This window comes from Hyla sarda, chromosome 5 (assembly GCF_029499605.1).
Source record: "Hyla sarda isolate aHylSar1 chromosome 5, aHylSar1.hap1, whole genome shotgun sequence".
Classification (NCBI taxonomy): domain Eukaryota; kingdom Metazoa; phylum Chordata; class Amphibia; order Anura; family Hylidae; genus Hyla; species Hyla sarda.
The window spans coordinates 216709454-216729809 of NC_079193.1; the positions used below are offsets into that span (position 1 = coordinate 216709454).

The window sequence follows — 20356 nt, forward strand, 5'->3', positions numbered from 1 at the left end:
AAAAATGCACTATTTTGGACTTTGGAATTTTTTTGCGCGTACGCCATTGACCGTGCAGTTTAGTTAACAATATATTTTTATAATTAGGACATTTTCGCATGCGGCGATGCCACATATGTTTATTTACACAGTTTTTTTTTTTATGGAAAAAGGGGAGTGATTCAAACTTTTATTAGGGGAGGGGTTAAATGATCTTTATTCACTTTTTTCACTTTTTTTTTGCAGTGTTATAGCTCCCATAGGGACCTATAACACTGCACACACTGATCTTTTACATTGATCACTGGTTTCTCATAAGAAACCACTGATAGATGATTCTGCCGCTTGACTGCTCATGCAATTTCGCCGCGGCAATCCCTGAGTTAACTGGCATGGTTTCACTTTCATTTTAGATGCGGCATTCAACTTTGAACGCCGCGTCTAAAGGGTTAATAGCGCACGGCACCGCGATCAATGCCGCGCGCTATTAGCCACGGGTCCCGGCCGTTGTTAGAGGGCGGGCCCGACCCACTATGATGCTGGGCCACGCCGTGGCCCCCCGTTATAGAACGGGAGTGGACTCAGGACGTACAGGTACGCCCTGGGTCCTTAACAGGTTAAAAAAAAAAGGCCTCTGAAAATGTAAAGAAGAGATCTGATTGGTTGCTATGGGCAACTGGTCCACTTTTCCTCTGCACAGGTTTTGATAAATCTACCCCATTGTCTTTAGGATTGTAATCTGCTTACCTGATATTCTAATTCTGTCCCCTACTGCTGGCTGCCAGAAGTTCAATCATTTGAGTGGTTAGAAGCTAGACGAATGCGATGCCCTCCACTCCACAGTGACATCAGCTAGCTGCAATAGTCAAGCCATAGTCATCCTCTCTTCAAGTGCTCAGAAATACCATGCAGTTGCAAATTAAAGGAGATGTCCAGTGCGGACTTTTCCTATTTCATCCTGCCCGGGCTGCAAAAAAAGAGAAAACAAACTTTCACTTACCTTCCTATGTTCCCCCGGAGCTCCGCAACAGTTGATCGGTTTGCCGGGCTGTCTACTTCCTACTTCCCTTAGCCCAGGACATCACACAACGCTTCAGCCTATCACCGTCCGAGGCGGGACATCGCTGCGACCAGTGATAGGCTTAAGCGCCGTGTGACATACCGGACTAAGGGAAGTAGGTAGTAGACAGCCTGATTGACCGAGCAGCTGTTGCGGAACTCCGGGGGAACGTAGGAAGGTAAGTGAAAGTTTGTTTTCTCTTTTTTTTGCAGCCCGGCCAGGATGGAATAGGAAAAGTCTGCACCGAACATCTCCTTTAAAGATTAAGAATGAGTATATGATGAAATCTGGATTTTGGTGATGAAAGCATGGTATCATTTTGAGCATGTCCTTTTTGCCCAAAAAGTGTGCATATTTTTATAAATTTTGCACAGATATTATGCACTTAAAAACTACCTGCAAAAATTCTATGCCACAAATTCTAAATTCCCCCAAAGTGTATCAAAGGCTTGCACTGAAAATCATAAGTAAGACTTGGGAGAGCAATGTCCACGAAATGCCAACAGCAGGCAACCTTGGGAATCCTCCTCAATATGAACCTAGCCTACGTTGTAGTAAAAGAAAGTAATGTTTTCAATGTTCAAAATAATGTTAAACAAGCAATAATAATCATTATTGGTTAATAGCATTAACAATATAGCAAAGGAGGTTGTAGGCTAAGAGATATTGTTAAAGGGTTTGTCCTGCGTAAAACTTTATTATAGGAACGTCCTCTGCCTGCCTAATAAAATAATAAAGAAATTAACTTACCTTCCTCTGCTCATAGCCTTTAATATCAGGACTCCCTGTCTTCAGCCAATCTCTGCTGACAGTCTGCTTCCTGGAGCCGGCCAGAGCATTAGATGTGATGTCATAGCACTGCTCAGCCAATCACAGGCCGCAGCATTGATCCACCTTGGCTAGTGTTTGGTGGGCGGCACTGTCAGCTTCCCAAGCTGTAGACGCTACGCTCTGCAGCTTCGGGGAAACCAATATCACCAGACACAGACCGAGCACCCTGATACTAGTTTTTTTTAGGCAGGCTGGGAACAATACTGTAATTTATTTTTTTTACACTGGACAGCCCCTTTAAAGGAAACCTGTGCCCACATTTATGCTGCCCAATCTCTGGGCCTCAGGACTTTGACTTTTGAATTATGTGCATAAAGCTCATGTCCACAGGTCTAAAGTCACGTGATGGATGTCAATAGAGAATCCTTTATTTTAACTGCAGCAAAAAACACAGTCAACTGTACTTTTCTATTGATAGGTATTGCACATAAAGTTTTTCAACTTGGAGGCCCATAGGCATCGTATGATTATACAGTGGCCTATGTCATAGCCTTCTGTTAGAGGTATATGTTGGGAAATGATCCTGACTTATACCTCATATGCGACAATCAGACAGTAAGAACATACCCTTAGTTATGGTTCCTTCATTCCTGTAAACTGTATTTTACACTAAGGCGCTGCTGCATGTTAGAGAAATCATATTTATAAAACACTTCCGTCCAGTGTGAAGTGGCACGGTCATGGGGAAGCTTCACTGGGCATTTACCCTGCGGCTTCTTCACACCCAGCTCAGCCGAATTGACATGTTGATGTCTCTTTTGCTGTCTTTTCATATTGTATGAAAATTAGTGGTTCCTTTGTTTTATCATGATTTTACTGGATTTCAGCACTGTAGCGTCATTTACTTTTATTTTTCTTCAAGTTTCCTTCTCTTGTTGGTAGGTTAAGTAGAACAGTTCAGAATTAGAAGGGCTGAACACTTCTTGGAATCTTCTTCAATGTATAACTGCATTTAAGTTTTGACACACCCTTACACACCCTGTAAATGCATTTAGCAAACATTTTCTAATATAGCAGCCCTGATTTGCATTACGCAAATATTCCTTTTGCTTTTTCCAATCCGGGCTATAGCTGCATTATATAACAACAATATTAATAAAAACAATGTGTTTGCTTACATGAATACATTCTTTCAAACTTGTTCTTTCTACTTCATTAATACTTGCATCCCAGCTGTATTCATTTGTCTTCTATTTTATTAGAACGATAGAAAGAATGCAATAAAAAGACCTATTTGTGGTAAATATATAGCATAATATTTAGTGTACATGTTTACTCTGTAAGACTTATAGACCGTTATTTAGTACACACTCATGTGTATGATTACAAGGCCAGCTTGGGCAAAGTATTGGTAGAAATGGATCCTCTGGGTTGCTATAAAAATTGGCATTGGCTAGACTGAAGAATGGAGTCCCTCCGTCCTTACCCTTTAAAGGGAATGTTTCATCAGAAAATGACCTATTGTTTAAATTAGGTTTTTATGCTAACCATATTTATTTATTTTTTTAAATTTCCTGTTTGATATTTATATTTTATAATAATCCTGGAATCTTGCAGTTTCCATTCTGGCCGCTAGGTTAAGCTGAGACTTCCGGTTCTGTACAGATAATTTCCCAGTAATGCTTTTATTCTCAAGAGCATAGTGAAAGGTAGAAAGATGACACTAGATCCACCACCATTTACAGAAGATATTAACCTTGTCACGTTGGGCAGGGAAGAAGAGTGCATCCCTAATATAGCCCACAGCCTCTGTCACTGCCTATTTGACAATCTGCTCTAGGTAGTGGACTCTCAACTGGGTTCCCAGTAGTTCTCTACTCTGGATTGGTGCAGGGCATCGGGAAAAGTCAGACAAGCAAAATTGGTAACAGTCAGAAGCTGAGGTCTGGAATACCAATAGGGACTGCAGAGACAAACAGACAGACTAAGGTCAGCAACAAGAGGCCAAATAGGTACAAAATCAGCAGGCAAAAGAGTAGTCAAACCCCAGTAGCAAAGATCAGAGTAAAAAAGAGACAGAACAGAACAAAATCAGAGGACTGCTTATGCAAGGATGTGAGCCACAATCAACAGCAAACCTGATCTCATGAGGGTTTATATATCTGCCCAGAAAGGTATACAAACCAAGCATAGTTGGCCCTATGCTCCTCCAGCAGATAGGACAATAGGAACTGTCACTTACCTTTGCACAGCTCAGTGTAATGCAGAGCTGTCGCCTCGGTGATGCATGATTCTGCTTAGGGTGCAGAAGCTCCATCCTGGATTGTGACATCCCCCTCTCCCTGTAGAACAGGGGACTCAAACTGGTGGCCCTCCAGATGTTGCAAAACTTCAACTCCCAGCATGCCTAGACATGCCCAGACATCTGTCGGGTATGCTGGGAGTTGAAGTTTTGCAACATCTGGAGGACCACAAGTTTGAGACCCCTGCTGTAGAATGACCTCTCAAACGGTCATAAAACAGCTCAAGCAAGATAGCAGCCCCCTTTAATAATGACCAAAAAAGTAAATACAAAAATACAATCACAAAATAGAAACAGCTTTGTTAAAAAGAACAGGTTTTAGTATCTGGCTCTAATCAGAAAAAAAAAATCCATGTGGCACATTCCCCTTAACACAGTGGCGTAGCAGTGGGGGGGGGGGCATGAGTACACAGCGTGTGAGCCGCGGGGACGCGATCCAGGGCAGCATGGCGCTATGTCACATAATTGCGCCGGCCTGGAGATCCCGTTCCTGCGGCTCGCATACTGTAAGTAAGACGAGTATGCTCAGGGCCCAGGGGGCATTATATCATACAGGAAGAGGGGGGGGGGGGGGTTAAAAACCGGGGGGGGGGGGGGGCAGAGAAAAGGGAATATTTAATGTGAGGGACAAAGCACAGGGGGCATTATATGTGAAGAGCACATGACAGGTAGAGCCCCCTGTGCTGTGCCCCTCACATATAATGCCCCCTGTGCTGCGCCTCTCACATATAATGCCCCTGTACTGTGCCCCTCACATATAATGCCCCCTGTGCTGCGCCGGTAGAAAACTTTTTATTTTTTATTTTTATGAACTGGTGACAGAAAGTTAAACAGATTTGTAAATTACTTCTATTAAAAAATCTTTCAGTACTTATTAGCAGCTGTATGCTACAGAGGAAATTCTTTGCTTTTTGAATTTCTTTTTTGTCTTGTCCACAGTGCTCTCTGCTGACACTTCTGTCTGTGTCAGGAATTGTTCAGAGTAGCTTAGGTTTGCTATGAGGATTATCTCCTACTCTGGACAGTTCCTGATATGGGCATCAGATGTCAGCAGAGAGCAGAGGTCCTCTTTTGGTCCATATAGACATGATAATGACATCATATAGTTTCTTCAGATTTGTTGATTGCACGTCCATTATGGGAATCTTCCGCTCCAACACATCCCAAAAGACTCTAGAGGCCATTGAAGCCTTGTGAGCTCATTTTCATATTAAAGAAACTAGTTTGCAATGACGATGTCAGCTTGTGAGATGATATCATGATGTGACATGGTGCATTATCCTGCTGGAAATAGTCATCAGAAGAGGAGTACACATAAAGGAATGGACATGGTCAGCAACAATACACAGGTATGCTGTCATGTTCTCAATTGGTACTAAGGGGCTTAAAGTGTGCAAAGAAAACATCCCCTAACCCATTATAACACCACCTTGAACCGCTGATACAAGGCAGGATGGATCCATGCTTTCATGTCGTTTACGCCAAATTCTTACCCTACCATCTGAATGTTACTGCTGGAACCGAGGCTCATCACATCATTCTTTCGGTCTTCCATTCTCCAATGTAAGTAAGCCTTATGCAAATTGTAATCTCCTGTTGTTAGGTGACAGGAGTGGCATTTGGTGTGGTCTTCTGCTGCTGTAGCCCATCTGCTTCTACATTCGACATGTTTTGCCTTTAGAGATGATATTCTGCATACCTTGGCTTTAACGAGTGGTTATTTGAATTGCTGTTGCCTTTCTGTTATCTCAAGCCAGCCAGCCCATTCTCCTTTGACATCAACTGCCTCTCCCTCTGTTTACCTTTCTGGCACCAGCTGATTTAAAAATAAAAAAAATTCCACCGGAAAACTTCTTTGTTCTGTTATTGTCTTAGTTATATTTGTCTGTGGTTTTCTTTGTCAGGTGTTCCGCTTATTGACGGTGGGACAGTAAGACTGCCCCAGTTAATTGGGCTTTCCAGAGCTATGGACCTTATTCTTACAGGAAGGCCGGTAAATGCCCAAGAGGCGCATGCATTTGGACTAGCTAATCGGGTGGTTCCTGATGGACAAGGTGAGTGAGGATCTCTTCAGAAAAAATACCTGTATCTGTTTATAACATATCTGTTTACTTTGCTGTTCTCTATCATACCAGACGACTGTCTCAACATACACTTTACAGTCAGGATCCAAAATGTTAAACTTGACTATTGAAACCTGAGTGATGATTCACTCTTCACTGTCTTACATTATGGAATTTGATGTGGAGAAGCTTTATACTGAGGTTTATGTAGCAATATCTCTGCCGAAAATGATGCAACCACTTTACCATTTAGAGGGACATCTGTATCAGTTTTTAAACAAATGAGTACAAGCTAAATATGGCAGAAATTAACCAATAGTCTCCTAATGGCCTTTGGAATATAACACCACTTAAAGGGGTATTCCGGGATTTTTAGTTCTTTGAATGTGAGACAGGGGCAGCAAAGTTTAGTGGCTAGTATCTCATTTATTTTGTCTTTTTCCCTGGAAGTTCATTTCTTGCAGCCCACAAAGTGAGTGTTGTCTCAGACCTTTCCCAGCATGCTGTGCAGCCCGAGACCATACATCACAAGTCAGGTGCTAAAAGGTGGCTTGGCTGCTTTGTCTGTTGTGTGTGAAGCTAGCCCTCTGATGATGTGACTGGTGATCTTATGAGTGCATTCATCATCATTCAGATCCACAGCTTGTGTGTCAAGTCATGTCAGTCAAGTCATGTGATCAAAGTGACATGTACAAGCAATGCAAAGTATCCTGCACTCTCCGCTAGGAAATTGACGTTCCTAAATGGAGGATTCTGGGGGACCAGAAAAGCAGACTGGCTGTCCTGGTCCCCCGGAATCCTCCATTTAGGAACGTCAAGTCAATTTCCTAGCGGTGAGTGCAGGATACTTTGCATTGCTTGTACACATCACTATCTTAAGTCTATCCTATGGTATTGTCCTAGCACCACTGCAAGACTCATTGTTGTCAGTTGAACTGCTGTCACGCTGCCTAGCCTAACCCCTAAGATTGATGCATATGTGAGACCTGGTGGTGCCGTCCCATACCCTGTTGACACTCATGTGATCAAAGGGCTGCAGTGGGTTGGCGACTGATGTGTGGGGAGGAAATAAGTCAGCTCTCATCTTGAAACAAAGAATCCTGGGGATTGTAGGGAAGCCACGGAAACCGGAAGTAGCTAGTTCTCAAAAACAAGCCAGCAGTGTGATGGGGGACACAAGACACAACTATTAAAGGGGTACTCCGGTGGAAAACTTTTTTTTTTTTTATCAACTGATGCCAGAAAGTTAAAGGAAAGCTGTCATCAGAATCACCCGCACTAAACCTGTTACACAGGCTTGTAGTGCGGGTGATCCTGATTAAAACGCTCCTTACCTGGTTAAAAATGGTTCAGCGCTTCTTCAGATATCTTTATTTTTAGTTTTCTGTTATTCCCTGGCTTGGGACTCAGTGGGAGGTGTTATCATCTGGGACTCGGCCACACGTCATTCTAGCTGGGCGGAGCTGCCGCCCGGCTCATGAATATTCATGAACTTATCCTCGCGGCCCTCCCCACCAGACCTAGAAAAAGGAGTTAGACCAGGAGGATAAGTTCATGAATATTCATGAGCCGGGCGGCAGCTCCGCCCAGCTAGAATGACGTGTGGCCGAGTCCGAGATGATAACACCTCCCACTGAGTCCCAAGCCAGGGAATAACAGAAAACTAAAAATATAGATATCTGAAGAACCGCTGAACCATTTTTAACCAGGTAAGGAGCGTTTTAATCAGGATCACCCGCACTACAAGCCTGTGTAACAGGTTTAGTGCGGGTGATTCTGATGACAGATTTCCTTTAAACAGATTTGTAAATTACTTCTATAAAAAAAATCTTAATCCTTACAAATCTGTTTAACTTTCTGGCACCAGTTGATTTAAAAAAAAAAAAAAAGGTTTTCCACCGGAGTACCCATTTAATCCTTCCAGTACTTATTAGCTGCTGAATACTGCAGAGGAAATTATTTTCTTTTTGTAACACAGAGCTCTCTGCTGACATCATGACATCAGTGCTCTCTGTTGACACCTCTGTCCATTTTAAAAACTGTAGGAGAAAATCCCCATAGCAAACATATGCTGCTCTGGACAGTTCCTAAAATGGACTGAGATGTCACTGTGGTCATGATGTCAGCAGAGAGCACTGTGTACAAAAAAGAAAATAATTTTGTTTGTAGTATTCTGCAGCTAATAAGTACTGGAAGGATTAAGATTTTTTAATAGAAGTAATTTACGAATCTGTTTAACTTTCTGGCACCAGTTGATTAAAAAAAAGAGATTTCCACCGGAGTACCCCTTTAATCACCAACGTAAGCACCTGCCAGTCTATTTTTTTCTTGGCTATACTGATGTCAGTAAGGAACCACCCCTGTGGTTGATGATTTTTCCACCAATAGTAACATCTCCAACCGTTTTTGTTACGTAGTCTTTATGCCATTTCACTTGTGATTTATTCCAGACACAGCTTTCACATATGATTGGCTACAACTCCTATACGTGCTTTTTGTCTAGACTAGCTGGAAACAAGCATGTAAACTTATTGGGGACATTTATCATGGTGTTTAGAGCCTTTTTTGCTTACTCTGGGTGCACAAAAAAGTCGCACGTGTGCTTAAAGGAGAACTCCAGAATATAAAAATTGTCCTCCATACTGCCGGCAGAAAAAAAATAAAGATGTGCATACCTTCCTTTGCTCCCCCGGGGCCTCTGGTAACCATCTCTGGTCTCCGCAGCGATTCTCTTCCTGGTTGCCGGTGGTCGGCGAGTCATACTGCGCTGTGTGAGAAAGCTTCAAGACACACAATTCTTCACTACACCGGCACCTGCTGCCGGGGCCATAAAACGTCACACTGCCGCTCAGCCCATCCCCGGCCAAGTCGGGACTTCACTGCGGCCAGAGATTGGCTGAGCGCAGTATGACACGCTGACCACCAGCAACCAGGAATAGGATCGCGGTGGAGACCGGAGCAGGTTACCGGAGGCCCCGGGAGAGCGAAGGAAGGTATGTACATCTTTATTTTTTTTACTGCCGGCAGTATGGGGGACAATTTTTATATTCTGGAGTTCTCCTTTAAGCACTTTTTTGTGACCTTTGTGGGTATGCATAAAGTTGCAAACAGCCCTACCTAAGCAACTTTCTGTTTTCACTTTGCAGTGGTCACGAATTAATGATGCTCGAATGTCGCACGTAGGCAAAAAAAAAGGCTCAACTGCAACTTTTGTGTTTTTGCTTATGTGCTTCAAATTCATTTATGTGTTAGTATGATAAATATGTAGCACATAAGCAAAACTAAAGCAAAACTAATTACTTCAGAACTCACTTACCAAAGACAACAATGATTAATGTCCCTCATTGTGATAAATCAGCTACCACCTAGCAACAAAACTGAAGCTCAATTTTCCCTAAATATACAGGTTAACGGATAATACATCACAGCACTGTACCTCATATATAGCCTATTTTTTAGTTTTAAGTAATAGTTTAATAAATTAATGATTTCCTTTACCTCATGAAAAATATTGGTATTTCAAGTTGCAATTGTAGCTTGATACAAAAGTATAAAACTGTGGGCCTTGAAGAATATTTTTCAAGTGGCCAGATTTAATTCTCTAAGCTCATATAAGAATCTGCTATTCTGTAAACAGCTGGCCTAAGTCATGCTAAGCCTCACATAAAAATTTTGTCATTTGGGTTCTGTGCCAGACTGGGTCAATAGTCTGACTCATCACTGCCACTAAAGAATTTAAAGACTTTAGTGCTCAATTAAGAGGATTTCTTTTTCCTCATGTACAGAACAAACTTTTGTAATATTTTCCAAAATTATTATTTTTTTATTTTCAGGGTAAAACTAGTATTGGAGCCACTGTTACTTTATTAATAAACTTAATTAATGTGAAAATCCTTTGACTCACAGCCATATAATTTACACTTCCCAGAATCTATTGTTTATACTAAAAGTACTATTATTCTTTCACCTGACAAGAGTACGAACCTCTGGTCACAAGGTGAATTATCGGATGTGACCCAGAACCGACATTGGCTCTGTGCCATGAATGGCAGTTGTGTTTGCGCGAAGCCCAGACACGAGTATTACTCATAGTTTTTGGTGCTAGGAAGGAATCATTTCTGTGAAATGCATCACACCATTTACTTATTGCTGAAAAATATTAAGTTTTCATTATAATATTTTTCCCCTGGAATCTTTGACTGCTGCAGACAACATATCTGTCTGAGTTAATATAATATTTGTAATACTAATTATTAAAATATTGAAATTATTATATTAAAACTGGTTTCTTTTTATTATTCTCTAAAAGTAAAATATGTTAATCTACTTCTGTGTCAAATACTAATCCTAGTTAACCACTACTTTAATAAATTATTTTGAAGATTTGCATTTTGTTAGCATTTTTATCATAGGCATACACCCCTGAGCAATATATGGAAATATACCGTATATACTCGAGTATTAGCCATTCCGAATATAAGCCGAGGCCCCTAATTTCACCCCAAAAACCTAGGAAAAGTTATTGACTCGACTATAAGCCCAGGGTGGGAAATACATCATCCCCCCTGTCATCATCCAGACCGCCGTCATTAACACCCCCGTCATCATCACCCAGTCATCATCACCCTCGTCATCATCCCCCTCGTCACTATCCCCCTTTATCATCACCGCCTGTCAATCCCTTTGTCATCATCCAGACCCCCCTTTTGTTTTCTACTCACCTCCCCAGTTGTTGCTTTCTCGGTGGGAAGGAAGGGTGAGCTGGTCCGGGCCATCTATGCTGCAGGGACCGTCTGGTGGGGAGGGTTAGTTGTTCCGGGCTGTCCATCTTCACCTGGAGGCCCTCTTCTACTCTCCGGGAAGGCCACGGGCTAGTGACGTTGGGTTGACGATGACGCGCAGGGACGTCCCTGCGCAGCAGACATCCGTGACGTCCCTGCGCATGAACCTCCCTGCGTGGTGGCGTCAATGCAGCATCACTAGTTCGAGCCGGCCCGGAGCGGAGAAGAGGTCCTCCCGGGGAAGATGGACAGCCCGGAATGACTAACCCTCCCCACCGGACGGTCCCTGCAGCATAGATGGCCAAAGAAGGACAGCCCGGACCATCCCCTCACAGCTAAGCCAGAAGCGTTTTTTTGTTCTCGAGTATAAGCCGAGGGGGGGCGTTTTCAGCACGAAAAATCGTGCGGAAAAACTCGGCTTATACTCGAGTATATACTGTCACGATGCCGGCTGGCAGGAGGTGGATCCTCTGTGCCAGAGAGGGATAGCGAGGACCGTGCTAGTGGACCGGTTCTAAGACACTACAGGTTTTCACCAGAGCCCGCCGCAAAGCGGGATGGTCTTGCTGCGGCGGTAGTGACCAGGTCGTATCCACTAGCAACGGCTCACCTCTCTGGCTGCTGAAGATAGGCGAGGTACAAGGGAGTAGGCAGAAGCAAAGTCGGACGTAGCAGAAGGTCGGGGGCAGGCGGCAAGGTTCGTAGTCAGGGGAGATAGCAAAGTTCTGGTACACAGGGTATAAACACACAAAAACGCTTTCACTAGGCTCTAGGGCAACAAGATCCGGCAAGGAAGTGCAAGGGAGGAGACTAGATATAGCCAGGAAACAGATGGGAACCAATTAAGCTAATTGGGCCAGGCACCAATCATTGGTGCACTGGCCCTTTAAGTCTCAGGGAGCTGGCGCGCGCGCGCCCTAGAGAGCGGAGCCGCGCGCGCCAGCACATGACCGCAGGAGACGGGAACGGGTAAGTGACCTGGGATGCGATTCGCGAGCGGGCGCGTCCCGCTGTGCGAATCGCATCCCCAACGGCCATGACAGGGCAGCGCTCCCGGTCAGCGCTGACCGGGGAGCTGCAGGGAGAAAGGCGCCGTGAGCGCTCCGGGGAGGAGCGGGGACCCGGAGCGCTAGGCGTAACAGTACCCCCCCCCTTAGGTCTCCCCTTCTCTTTATCGGGTAACTGCCTCCCCTGGGATGAGGACACCGGGAAAGGAAGGAGGGATTCCTCAACGGCAGGCAGAACCGCAGGAGTAGGAATGGGGAGAGAGGGCAGAGGGCGAGACCTGGCACGGGGCAGTGTGACACCAGGACGAGGGCCATGAGGGGACACAGAAGCTTGCCTGGGAGGGGGGGAGGGGCATTTCCTGTGGCAGGCAGAGTCCTTAATGACCTTAGGGGGACCGGATACAGGAGGAACCACAGAGTTACGGCAAGGGTTACTGGGAACCGGTTTTAGACAGTTCTTGGCACAAGAGGACCCCCAACTCTTGATCTCCCCAGTGGACCAATCCAGGGTTGGGGAATGAAGTTGAAGCCAGGGAAGTCCAAGGAGAATTTCCGAGGTGCAATTGGGGAGGACCAAAAGTTCAATCCTCTCGTGATGAGATCCGATGCTCATAAGAAGGGGCTCCGTGCGGAAACGTATGGTACAGTCCAACCTGGCTCCGTTGACCGCGGAGATGCGGAGTGGCTTGACAAGACGGGTCACCGGAATATGGAATTTATTCACAAAGGACTCCCGAATAAAATTCCCAGAAGCTCCAGAGTCCAGACAGGCCACGGCTGAGAGGGGAGAGCTGGCTGAAGTGGAAATCCGAACAGGTACCGTGAGACGTGGAGAAGCCGACTTGGCATCAAGAGACGCCACACCCACGAGAGCTGAGTGTGAGCGTGCGTTTCCCAGACGTGGAGGACGGATTGGGCAATCCACCAGAAAATGTTCAGTACTGGCACAGTACAAACAAAGATTCTCTTCCTTACGGCGATTCCTCTCTTCCAGGGTCAGGCGAGACCGATCCACTTGCATGGCCTCCTCGGCGGGAGGCCTAGGCGCAGATTGCAGTGGAGACTGTGGGAGAGGTGGCCAGAGATCTAAGTCTTTTTCCTGGCGGAGCTCTTGATGCCTCTCAGAAAAACGCATGTCAATGCGAGTGGCTAGATGAATGAGTTCATGCAGGCTAGCAGGAGTCTCTCGTGCGGCCAGAACATCTTTAATGTTGCTGGATAGGCCTTTTTTAAAGGTCGCGCAGAGAGCCTCATTATTCCAGGAAAGTTCAGAAGCAAGAGTACGGAATTGTATGGCGTACTCGCCAACGGAGGAATTACCCTGGACCAGGTTCAGCAGGGCAGTCTCAGCAGAAGAGGCTCGGGCAGGTTCCTCAAAGACACTTCGAATTTCCGAGAAGAAGGAGTGTACAGAGGCAGTGACGGGGTCATCACGGTCCCAGAGCGGTGTGGCCCATGACAGGGCTTTTCCAGACAGAAGGCTGACTACGAAAGCCACCTTAGACCTTTCAGTAGGAAACTGATCCGACATCATCTCCAGATGCAGGGAACATTGGGAAAGAAAGCCACGGCAAAACTTAGAGTCCCCATTAAATTTGTCCGGCAAAGACAGGCGGAGGCTAGGAGTGGCCACTCGCTGCGGAAGAGGTGCAGGAGCTGGCGGAGGAGATGGTTGCTGCTGCTGTAGCTGAGACTGAATCTGCTGTAGCTGCGACTGGAGTTGCTGAGTCATGGTGGTCAAGTACGACAGCTGGTGATCTTGTTGGGCAATCTGTCGGGCTTGCTGGGCGACCAGTGTGGGGAGGTCGGCGACAACAGGCAGAGGAACTTCAGCGGGATCCATGGCCGGATCTACTGTCACGATGCCGGCTGGCAGGAGGTGGATCCTCTGTGCCAGAGAGGGATAGCGAGGACCGTGCTAGTGGACCGGTTCTAAGACACTACAGGTTTTCACCAGAGCCCGCCGCAAAGCGGGATGGTCTTGCTGCGGCGGTAGTGACCAGGTCGTATCCACTAGCAACGGCTCACCTCTCTGGCTGCTGAAGATAGGCGAGGTACAAGGGAGTAGGCAGAAGCAAAGTCGGACGTAGCAGAAGGTCGGGGGCAGGCGGCAAGGTTCGTAGTCAGGGGAGATAGCAAAGTTCTGGTACACAGGGTATAAACACACAAAAACGCTTTCACTAGGCTCTAGGGCAACAAGATCCGGCAAGGAAGTGCAAGGGAGGAGACTAGATATAGCCAGGAAACAGATGGGAACCAATTAAGCTAATTGGGCCAGGCACCAATCATTGGTGCACTGGCCCTTTAAGTCTCAGGGAGCTGGCGCGCGCGCGCCCTAGAGAGCGGAGCCGCGCGCGCCAGCACATGACCGCAGGAGACGGGAACGGGTAAGTGACCTGGGATGCGATTCGCGAGCGGGCGCGTCCCGCTGTGCGAATCGCATCCCCAACGGCCATGACAGGGCAGCGCTCCCGGTCAGCGCTGACCGGGGAGCTGCAGGGAGAAAGGCGCCGTGAGCGCTCCGGGGAGGAGCGGGGACCCGGAGCGCTAGGCGTAACATATACAGTATATGGTTTGTTGAAGGGGTATTCTGTTATCGATTATTAAAAATTATATGTATCTGGAATTGTAAAAAAAAAAAAATTTACCCAAAAAAAGCCAAACTTACCTACCCCGGGATTCCCCAATCTTGTTTCTTCCTGTTTTTAAAGATAGCTTAGTGCAGGACCTGCCCACTTAGCTGATCACTGACCACAGTGGTGTCCCATCTCAACCATTGAATGGCTGAGCGGGCCATGGTATGCTTGTGAGGTGTCGAGTCCATCACGTAGGGGTAATGCTTTACCTTTGTGTGCCAATCCATAGGCACAGAAAGTACAGGCTGTGACTATGGGAGCAGCATACATAAGATTGGCATAGTAAAAGGAGGGGCAGAGGAGAAAAGTGACATCTGCAGCACCCTTTAACAGAAACAGACATTTTCCATCTTTAAGGCTGTGTTCACAAATACTTTTTGAGGTGTATTTTTATAATATACAACAACCATATTACACCTCAAAATACACATGCAGTGGTCCCTCAAGTTACATTATTAATCAGTTCCAGGACATCCATTGTATGTTGAAACAATTGTTTATTGAGACCATAACTCTACAGAAACCTGGTAATTTTCTGAAGCCCCAAAATATAATCTAAAAATAGGAAAAAATAAGTAGATAACTAATATAGATAAAGCAAGTCCTTAAATATAAAAGTAAAAATTAGCTGCTGGAAGCTGTATATCACTGTCTCTGTAGAGAACAGGAGCATCTTTAGAGTCCTGTACAGTACACACAGTGTCCTAAAAAAGTAACATGGAGTCACCCTCACCTGATGTCCAAAGGAGCAGCTAACCCTGGCACAGGTAAACAGTAGTAAAGAACTTGAAGTACCTCCCTGTACTGTAGAGAGGTGTTAGCAGACAGCCAGTCAGTGCATGCACTTCAGTAATACAGGTGTTTTACCAGTTAATGCCCATTCTGATTGGTCAGTTCTTCCAGCTATTGACACGTTTCACAGATCTGTTCCCCCACATTAGGTGCAGTACAATTCCCCCACATTAGGTGCAGTACAATTCCCCCACATTAGGTGCAGTACAAATCCCCCACATTAGGTGCAGTACAATTCCCCCAGATTAGGTGCAGTACAATTCCCCCACATTAGGGGCAGTACAGTTCCCCCACATTAGGTGCAGTACAGTTCCCCCACATTAGGTGCAGTACAGTTCCCCCACATTAGGTGCAGTACAGTTCCCCCACGTTAGGTGCATTACAGTTCCCCCACATTAGGTGCAGTACAGTTCCCCCACATTAGGTGCAGTACAGTTCCCCCACATTAGGTGCAGTACAGTTCCCCCACATTAGGTGCAGTACAGTTCCCCCACATTAGGTGCAGTACAGTTCCCCCACATTAGGTGCAGTATAATGTTCCCCCACATTAGGTGCAGTATAATGTTCCCCCACATTAGGTGCAGTAGCATGTTCCCCCACATTAGGTGCAGTAGCATGTTCCCCCACATTAGGTGCAGTATAGCTCCCCACATTAGGTGCAGCATGTTCCCCCCACATTAGGGGCAGCATGTTCCCCCACATTAGGGGCAGTATAGCTCCCCACATTAGGTGCAGCATGTTCCCGCACATTAGGTGCAGTAAAGATCCCCCAAATTAGGTGCAGTATAGCTCCCCACATTAGGTGCAGCATGTTCCCCCACATTAGGTGCAGTATAGATCCCCCAAATTAGGTGCAGTATAGATCCCCCAAATTAGATGCAGTATAGCTCCCCACATAAGGTGCAGTATGTTCCCCCACATTAGGTGCAGTATGTTCCCCCACATTAGGTGCAGTATGTTCCCCCACATTAGGTGCAGTATAATGTTCCCCCACATTAGGTGCAGTATAATGTTCCCCCACATTAGGTGCAGTATAATGTTCCCCCACATTAGGTGCAGCATGTTCCCCCACATTAGGCGCAGTATAGCTCCCCCAAATTAGGTGCAGTATAGATCCCCCAAATTAGGTGCAGTGTAGCTCCCCACATTAGGTGCAGCATGTTCCCCCACATTAGGTGCAGCATGTTCCCCCACATTAGGTGCAGTATAGATCCCCCAAATTAGGTGCAGTATAGATCCCCCAAATTAGGTGCAGTATAGCTCCCCACATTAGGTGCAGTATGTTCCCCCACATTAGGTGCAGTATGTTCCCCCACATTAGGTGCAGTATGTTCCCACACAGACATACAGCCTCCAACCATACAGTGTATGGCTGGAGGCTGTATGCCTGTGTTCTGCACCACTTCAGTGCTCCGACCACCGCTCCTCCGGTCCGGACATAGCAGTAAGTCCCGGGACCGAAGGAGTGGTGGTCGGAGCACCGAAGCTGACATGCCGCTGGTAACACTTACCTAGCTGGCCAGCGCACGTCCTCATCGCTGCCCCGCTCCTCCGTGCTCCGTTGCTATGGGCGCACGCACGGCTTCAGTGATGTCCCTGCGTGCGCCACCTTCCCGGCAGCCCCTGCATTTTTAAAGTAAACGCGGGGCCTCCGAGAGCACATCCCTGTGTCCCGTAAACATCTTTCGGGACACAGGGATGTCCCAGGCAGCGGCCGCCCGGATAAATGTCGTCAGCGGGCCGCATGTGGCCCACGGGCCGTAGTTTCAGGAACCCTGGTCTAGTGGCTCTTTCTGTTCTTTACCAGAGATCCCTATAAGGATGTTTAAGATTAAAGTGGTAATTTGGCAATAAATTTTTTTTTATTGATTCACCTGCCCCGATTCTTCACAGCTGCCAGTCTGAGTCCCTGCTCCTGACCGCTGCATCCTGGTTGCTCTAACATGTCATCCCTGCAGGATAATGCCCACTGAACCAGTCACTGATGGAGACAGGTAAGCGCTACAGACAGTCACTGGGACAGTCAGTGGGCTTCCTTACAGAGTTGACATGTCTGGGAAACTGGTGAACAGCAGTGACCCAGCCCCCTCATAATCCCAACTGCTGAGGAATGTGGCACGTAAATATACTATTTTTTAGTTTCAAAGTCTATTAAAGAATCAGTTTTCTGAAATAACCTTTTAATCAAATCACCAGGTTGTGGTCTCCAAAGTAGTCATTGGTTAATATCGGAATACAGAAGTGATAATATAACTGGAGAATAGTCAGATGAAATTGTGGGTCAAAACCAGTAGCTCATTTAGAGTCAAGGTCAGAGTTCAGGCCAGGAGTCTACAACAGGATATACAGTGGGGCAAAAACGTATATAGTCAGCCACCAATTGTTCAAGTTCTCCTACTTAAAAAGATGAGAGAGGCCTGTAATTTTCATAATAGGTATACCTCAACTATGCGAGACATAATGAGAAAAAAAATCCATAAAATCACATTGTCTGATTTTTAATGAATTTATTTGCAAATTATGGTGGAACATAAGTATTTGGTCAATAACAAAAGTTAATCTCAATACTTTGTTATATACCTCTTGTTGGCAATGATAGAGGTCAAACGTTTTCTGTAAGTCTTCACAAGGTTTTCACACACTGTTGCTGGTATTTTGGCCCATTCCTCCATGCAGATCTCAGCAGTGATGTTTTGGGGCTGTTGCTGGTCAATACCGACTTTCAACTCTCTCCAAAGGTTTTCTATGGGGTTGAGATCTGGAGACTGGCTAGGCCACTCCAGGACTTTGAAATGCTTCTTACGAAGTTGCCCAGGCAGTGTGTTTGGGATCATTGTCATGCTGAAAGACCCAGCCACTTTTCATTGCTGATGGAAGGAGGTTTTCACTCAAAATCTCACGATACATGGCCCCATTCATTCTTTCCTTTACATGGATCAGTCGTCCTGGTCCCAAAGCATGAAGTTTCCAACCCATGCTTCACAGTAGGTATGGTGTTCTTTGGATACAACTCAACATTCTTTCTCCTCCAAACACGACGAGTTGAGTTTTTACCAAAAAGTTCTACTTTGGTTTAATCTGACCATATGGCATCCTCCCAATACTTCTGGATCATCCAAATGCTCTCTAGCAAACTTCAAATGGGCTCGGACATGTACTGGTTTAAGCAGGGGGACATGTCTGACACTGCATGATTTGAGTCCCTGGCGGCGTAGTGTGTTACTAATGGTATCCTTTGTTACTTTAGTCCCAGCTCTCTGCAGGTCATTTCCTCGGTCCCCCCTGTGTGGTTCTGGGATTTTTGCTCACCGTTCTTGTGATCATTTTGACACCACGGGGTGAGATCTTGTGTATAGCGCCAGATCGAGGGAGATTATCAGTGGTCTTTTATGTCTACCATTTTCTCATAATTGCTCCCACAGTTGATTTTTTTCACACCATCTGCTTGCCTATTGCAGATTCAGTCTTCCTAGCCTGGTGCAGGTCTACTATTTTGTTTCTGGTGTCCTTCGACAGCTCTTTGTACTTGGCAATAGTGGAGTTTGGAGTGTGACAGGTGCCATTAATACAGGTGACAAGTGGAGGACAGAGGAGACTCTTAAAGAAGAAGTTACAGGTCTGTGAGAGCCAGAAATCTTGCTTGTTTGTAGGTGAACAAATACTTATTTTTCACCATAATTTGCTAATTAATTCTTTCAAAATCAGACAATGTAATTTTATGGATTTTTTTTTCTCAATATGTCTCTCATAGTTGAGGGATACCTATGATGAAAATGCCAGGCCTCTCTCATCTTTTTAAGTGGGAGACCTTGCACAATTGGTGGATGACTAAATACTTTTTTGCTCCAATGTAGTGCTGGGCGGTATACCGGTTCATACTGAATACATGTTTTTTTTTGTTTGTTTTTTACAATAAAATTTCCGATAACATTTTTTATATACCACAATACCGATCAGGCGGCTGCTGCGGGCGGGCGCTCAGGCGCTATGCCTACTGGTCCCGCAAATCGCCCAGCAGCCTCAGACTCAGCAGCAACAGCAGACTCAGTGGCAACCCCACCCTCCGAGTACATTTACCAATCACTCACCAGGGTTGGGCTGCTGCTCCTCCTAACTGTCTCCTCCCGCCGCCGCCATAGTGCCGCCTTTCCTTACCCTGCTCAGCCTGCCCTGGACTGCCATCTTCAGCCACCAACAGCGCCTGGGCCCCTTTCAGTAGGTAAAAATTTTTATCTTCTAGAGCACACACTCCCTGTGCGCTATGCTGCGGCCCCGGCGGTCGGTGATCCTCCCATCTGTGTCTACAGTCTGCTCTGCACTGCTATACACACAGGGGGTATGTGCAGAGAAGACTGCAGACAGAGAATTGCACCCTAGTGTCTTTTACAGACCTTAGGGTGCAATGCTCTGCAGTCTGCACATACCCTCCCATGTGTATAGCAGTGTGTGTGTAAATTCCTATACAGGTGGGGGTAGTCTGTACTTCAGACAAGGGTGCAATGCTCTGCACATACCCCCACCTGTATAGGAATGTACATGCACACACACACACTGCTATACATTGGGGGTATGTGCAGACTGCAGAGCATTGCACCAAAGGGTCTTCTACAGATCCTAGGGTGCAATGCTCTGCAGTTTGCACATACCCTATGGGAGCTATAACAAAAAGTTTAAAAAAAAGTGTAATAAAAATAGAAAAAATTTAACTCCTTCCCATTTACCCCTTCCCTAATGAAAGCTTGACTCCCCTTTCCCATTTTTAACTAAAATAATGTAAAAAAAAAACTAAAAAAAAGTATGTGGTATCGCCATGTGTGTTAATGTCTGAACTATTAAAAAATAGTGTTAAAGGAAAAGTGTCAGATATTTTCTCCTGCTTTATCCACAGGTACTAATGGATAGTGCTGGAGACGCTAATTGCAACGAGCCCTACCTTGCCCGGATCCCCCCGGCCGTTCGCCCGCA

General features: G+C 45.8%; 1 protein-coding gene across 1 annotated transcript in view; it reads left to right on the forward strand.

Moving 5' to 3' along the window:
- The window catches only part of LOC130273794 (enoyl-CoA hydratase EchA19-like), a 113811-nt gene that overhangs the window by 81434 nt on the left and 12021 nt on the right, over positions 1-20356 (forward strand). Inside the window, exon 5 of the mRNA XM_056521123.1 lies at positions 6017-6166. Coding sequence (XP_056377098.1) covers positions 6017-6166 — 150 coding nt within the window. The remainder of the gene's footprint in view (positions 1-6016; positions 6167-20356) is intronic.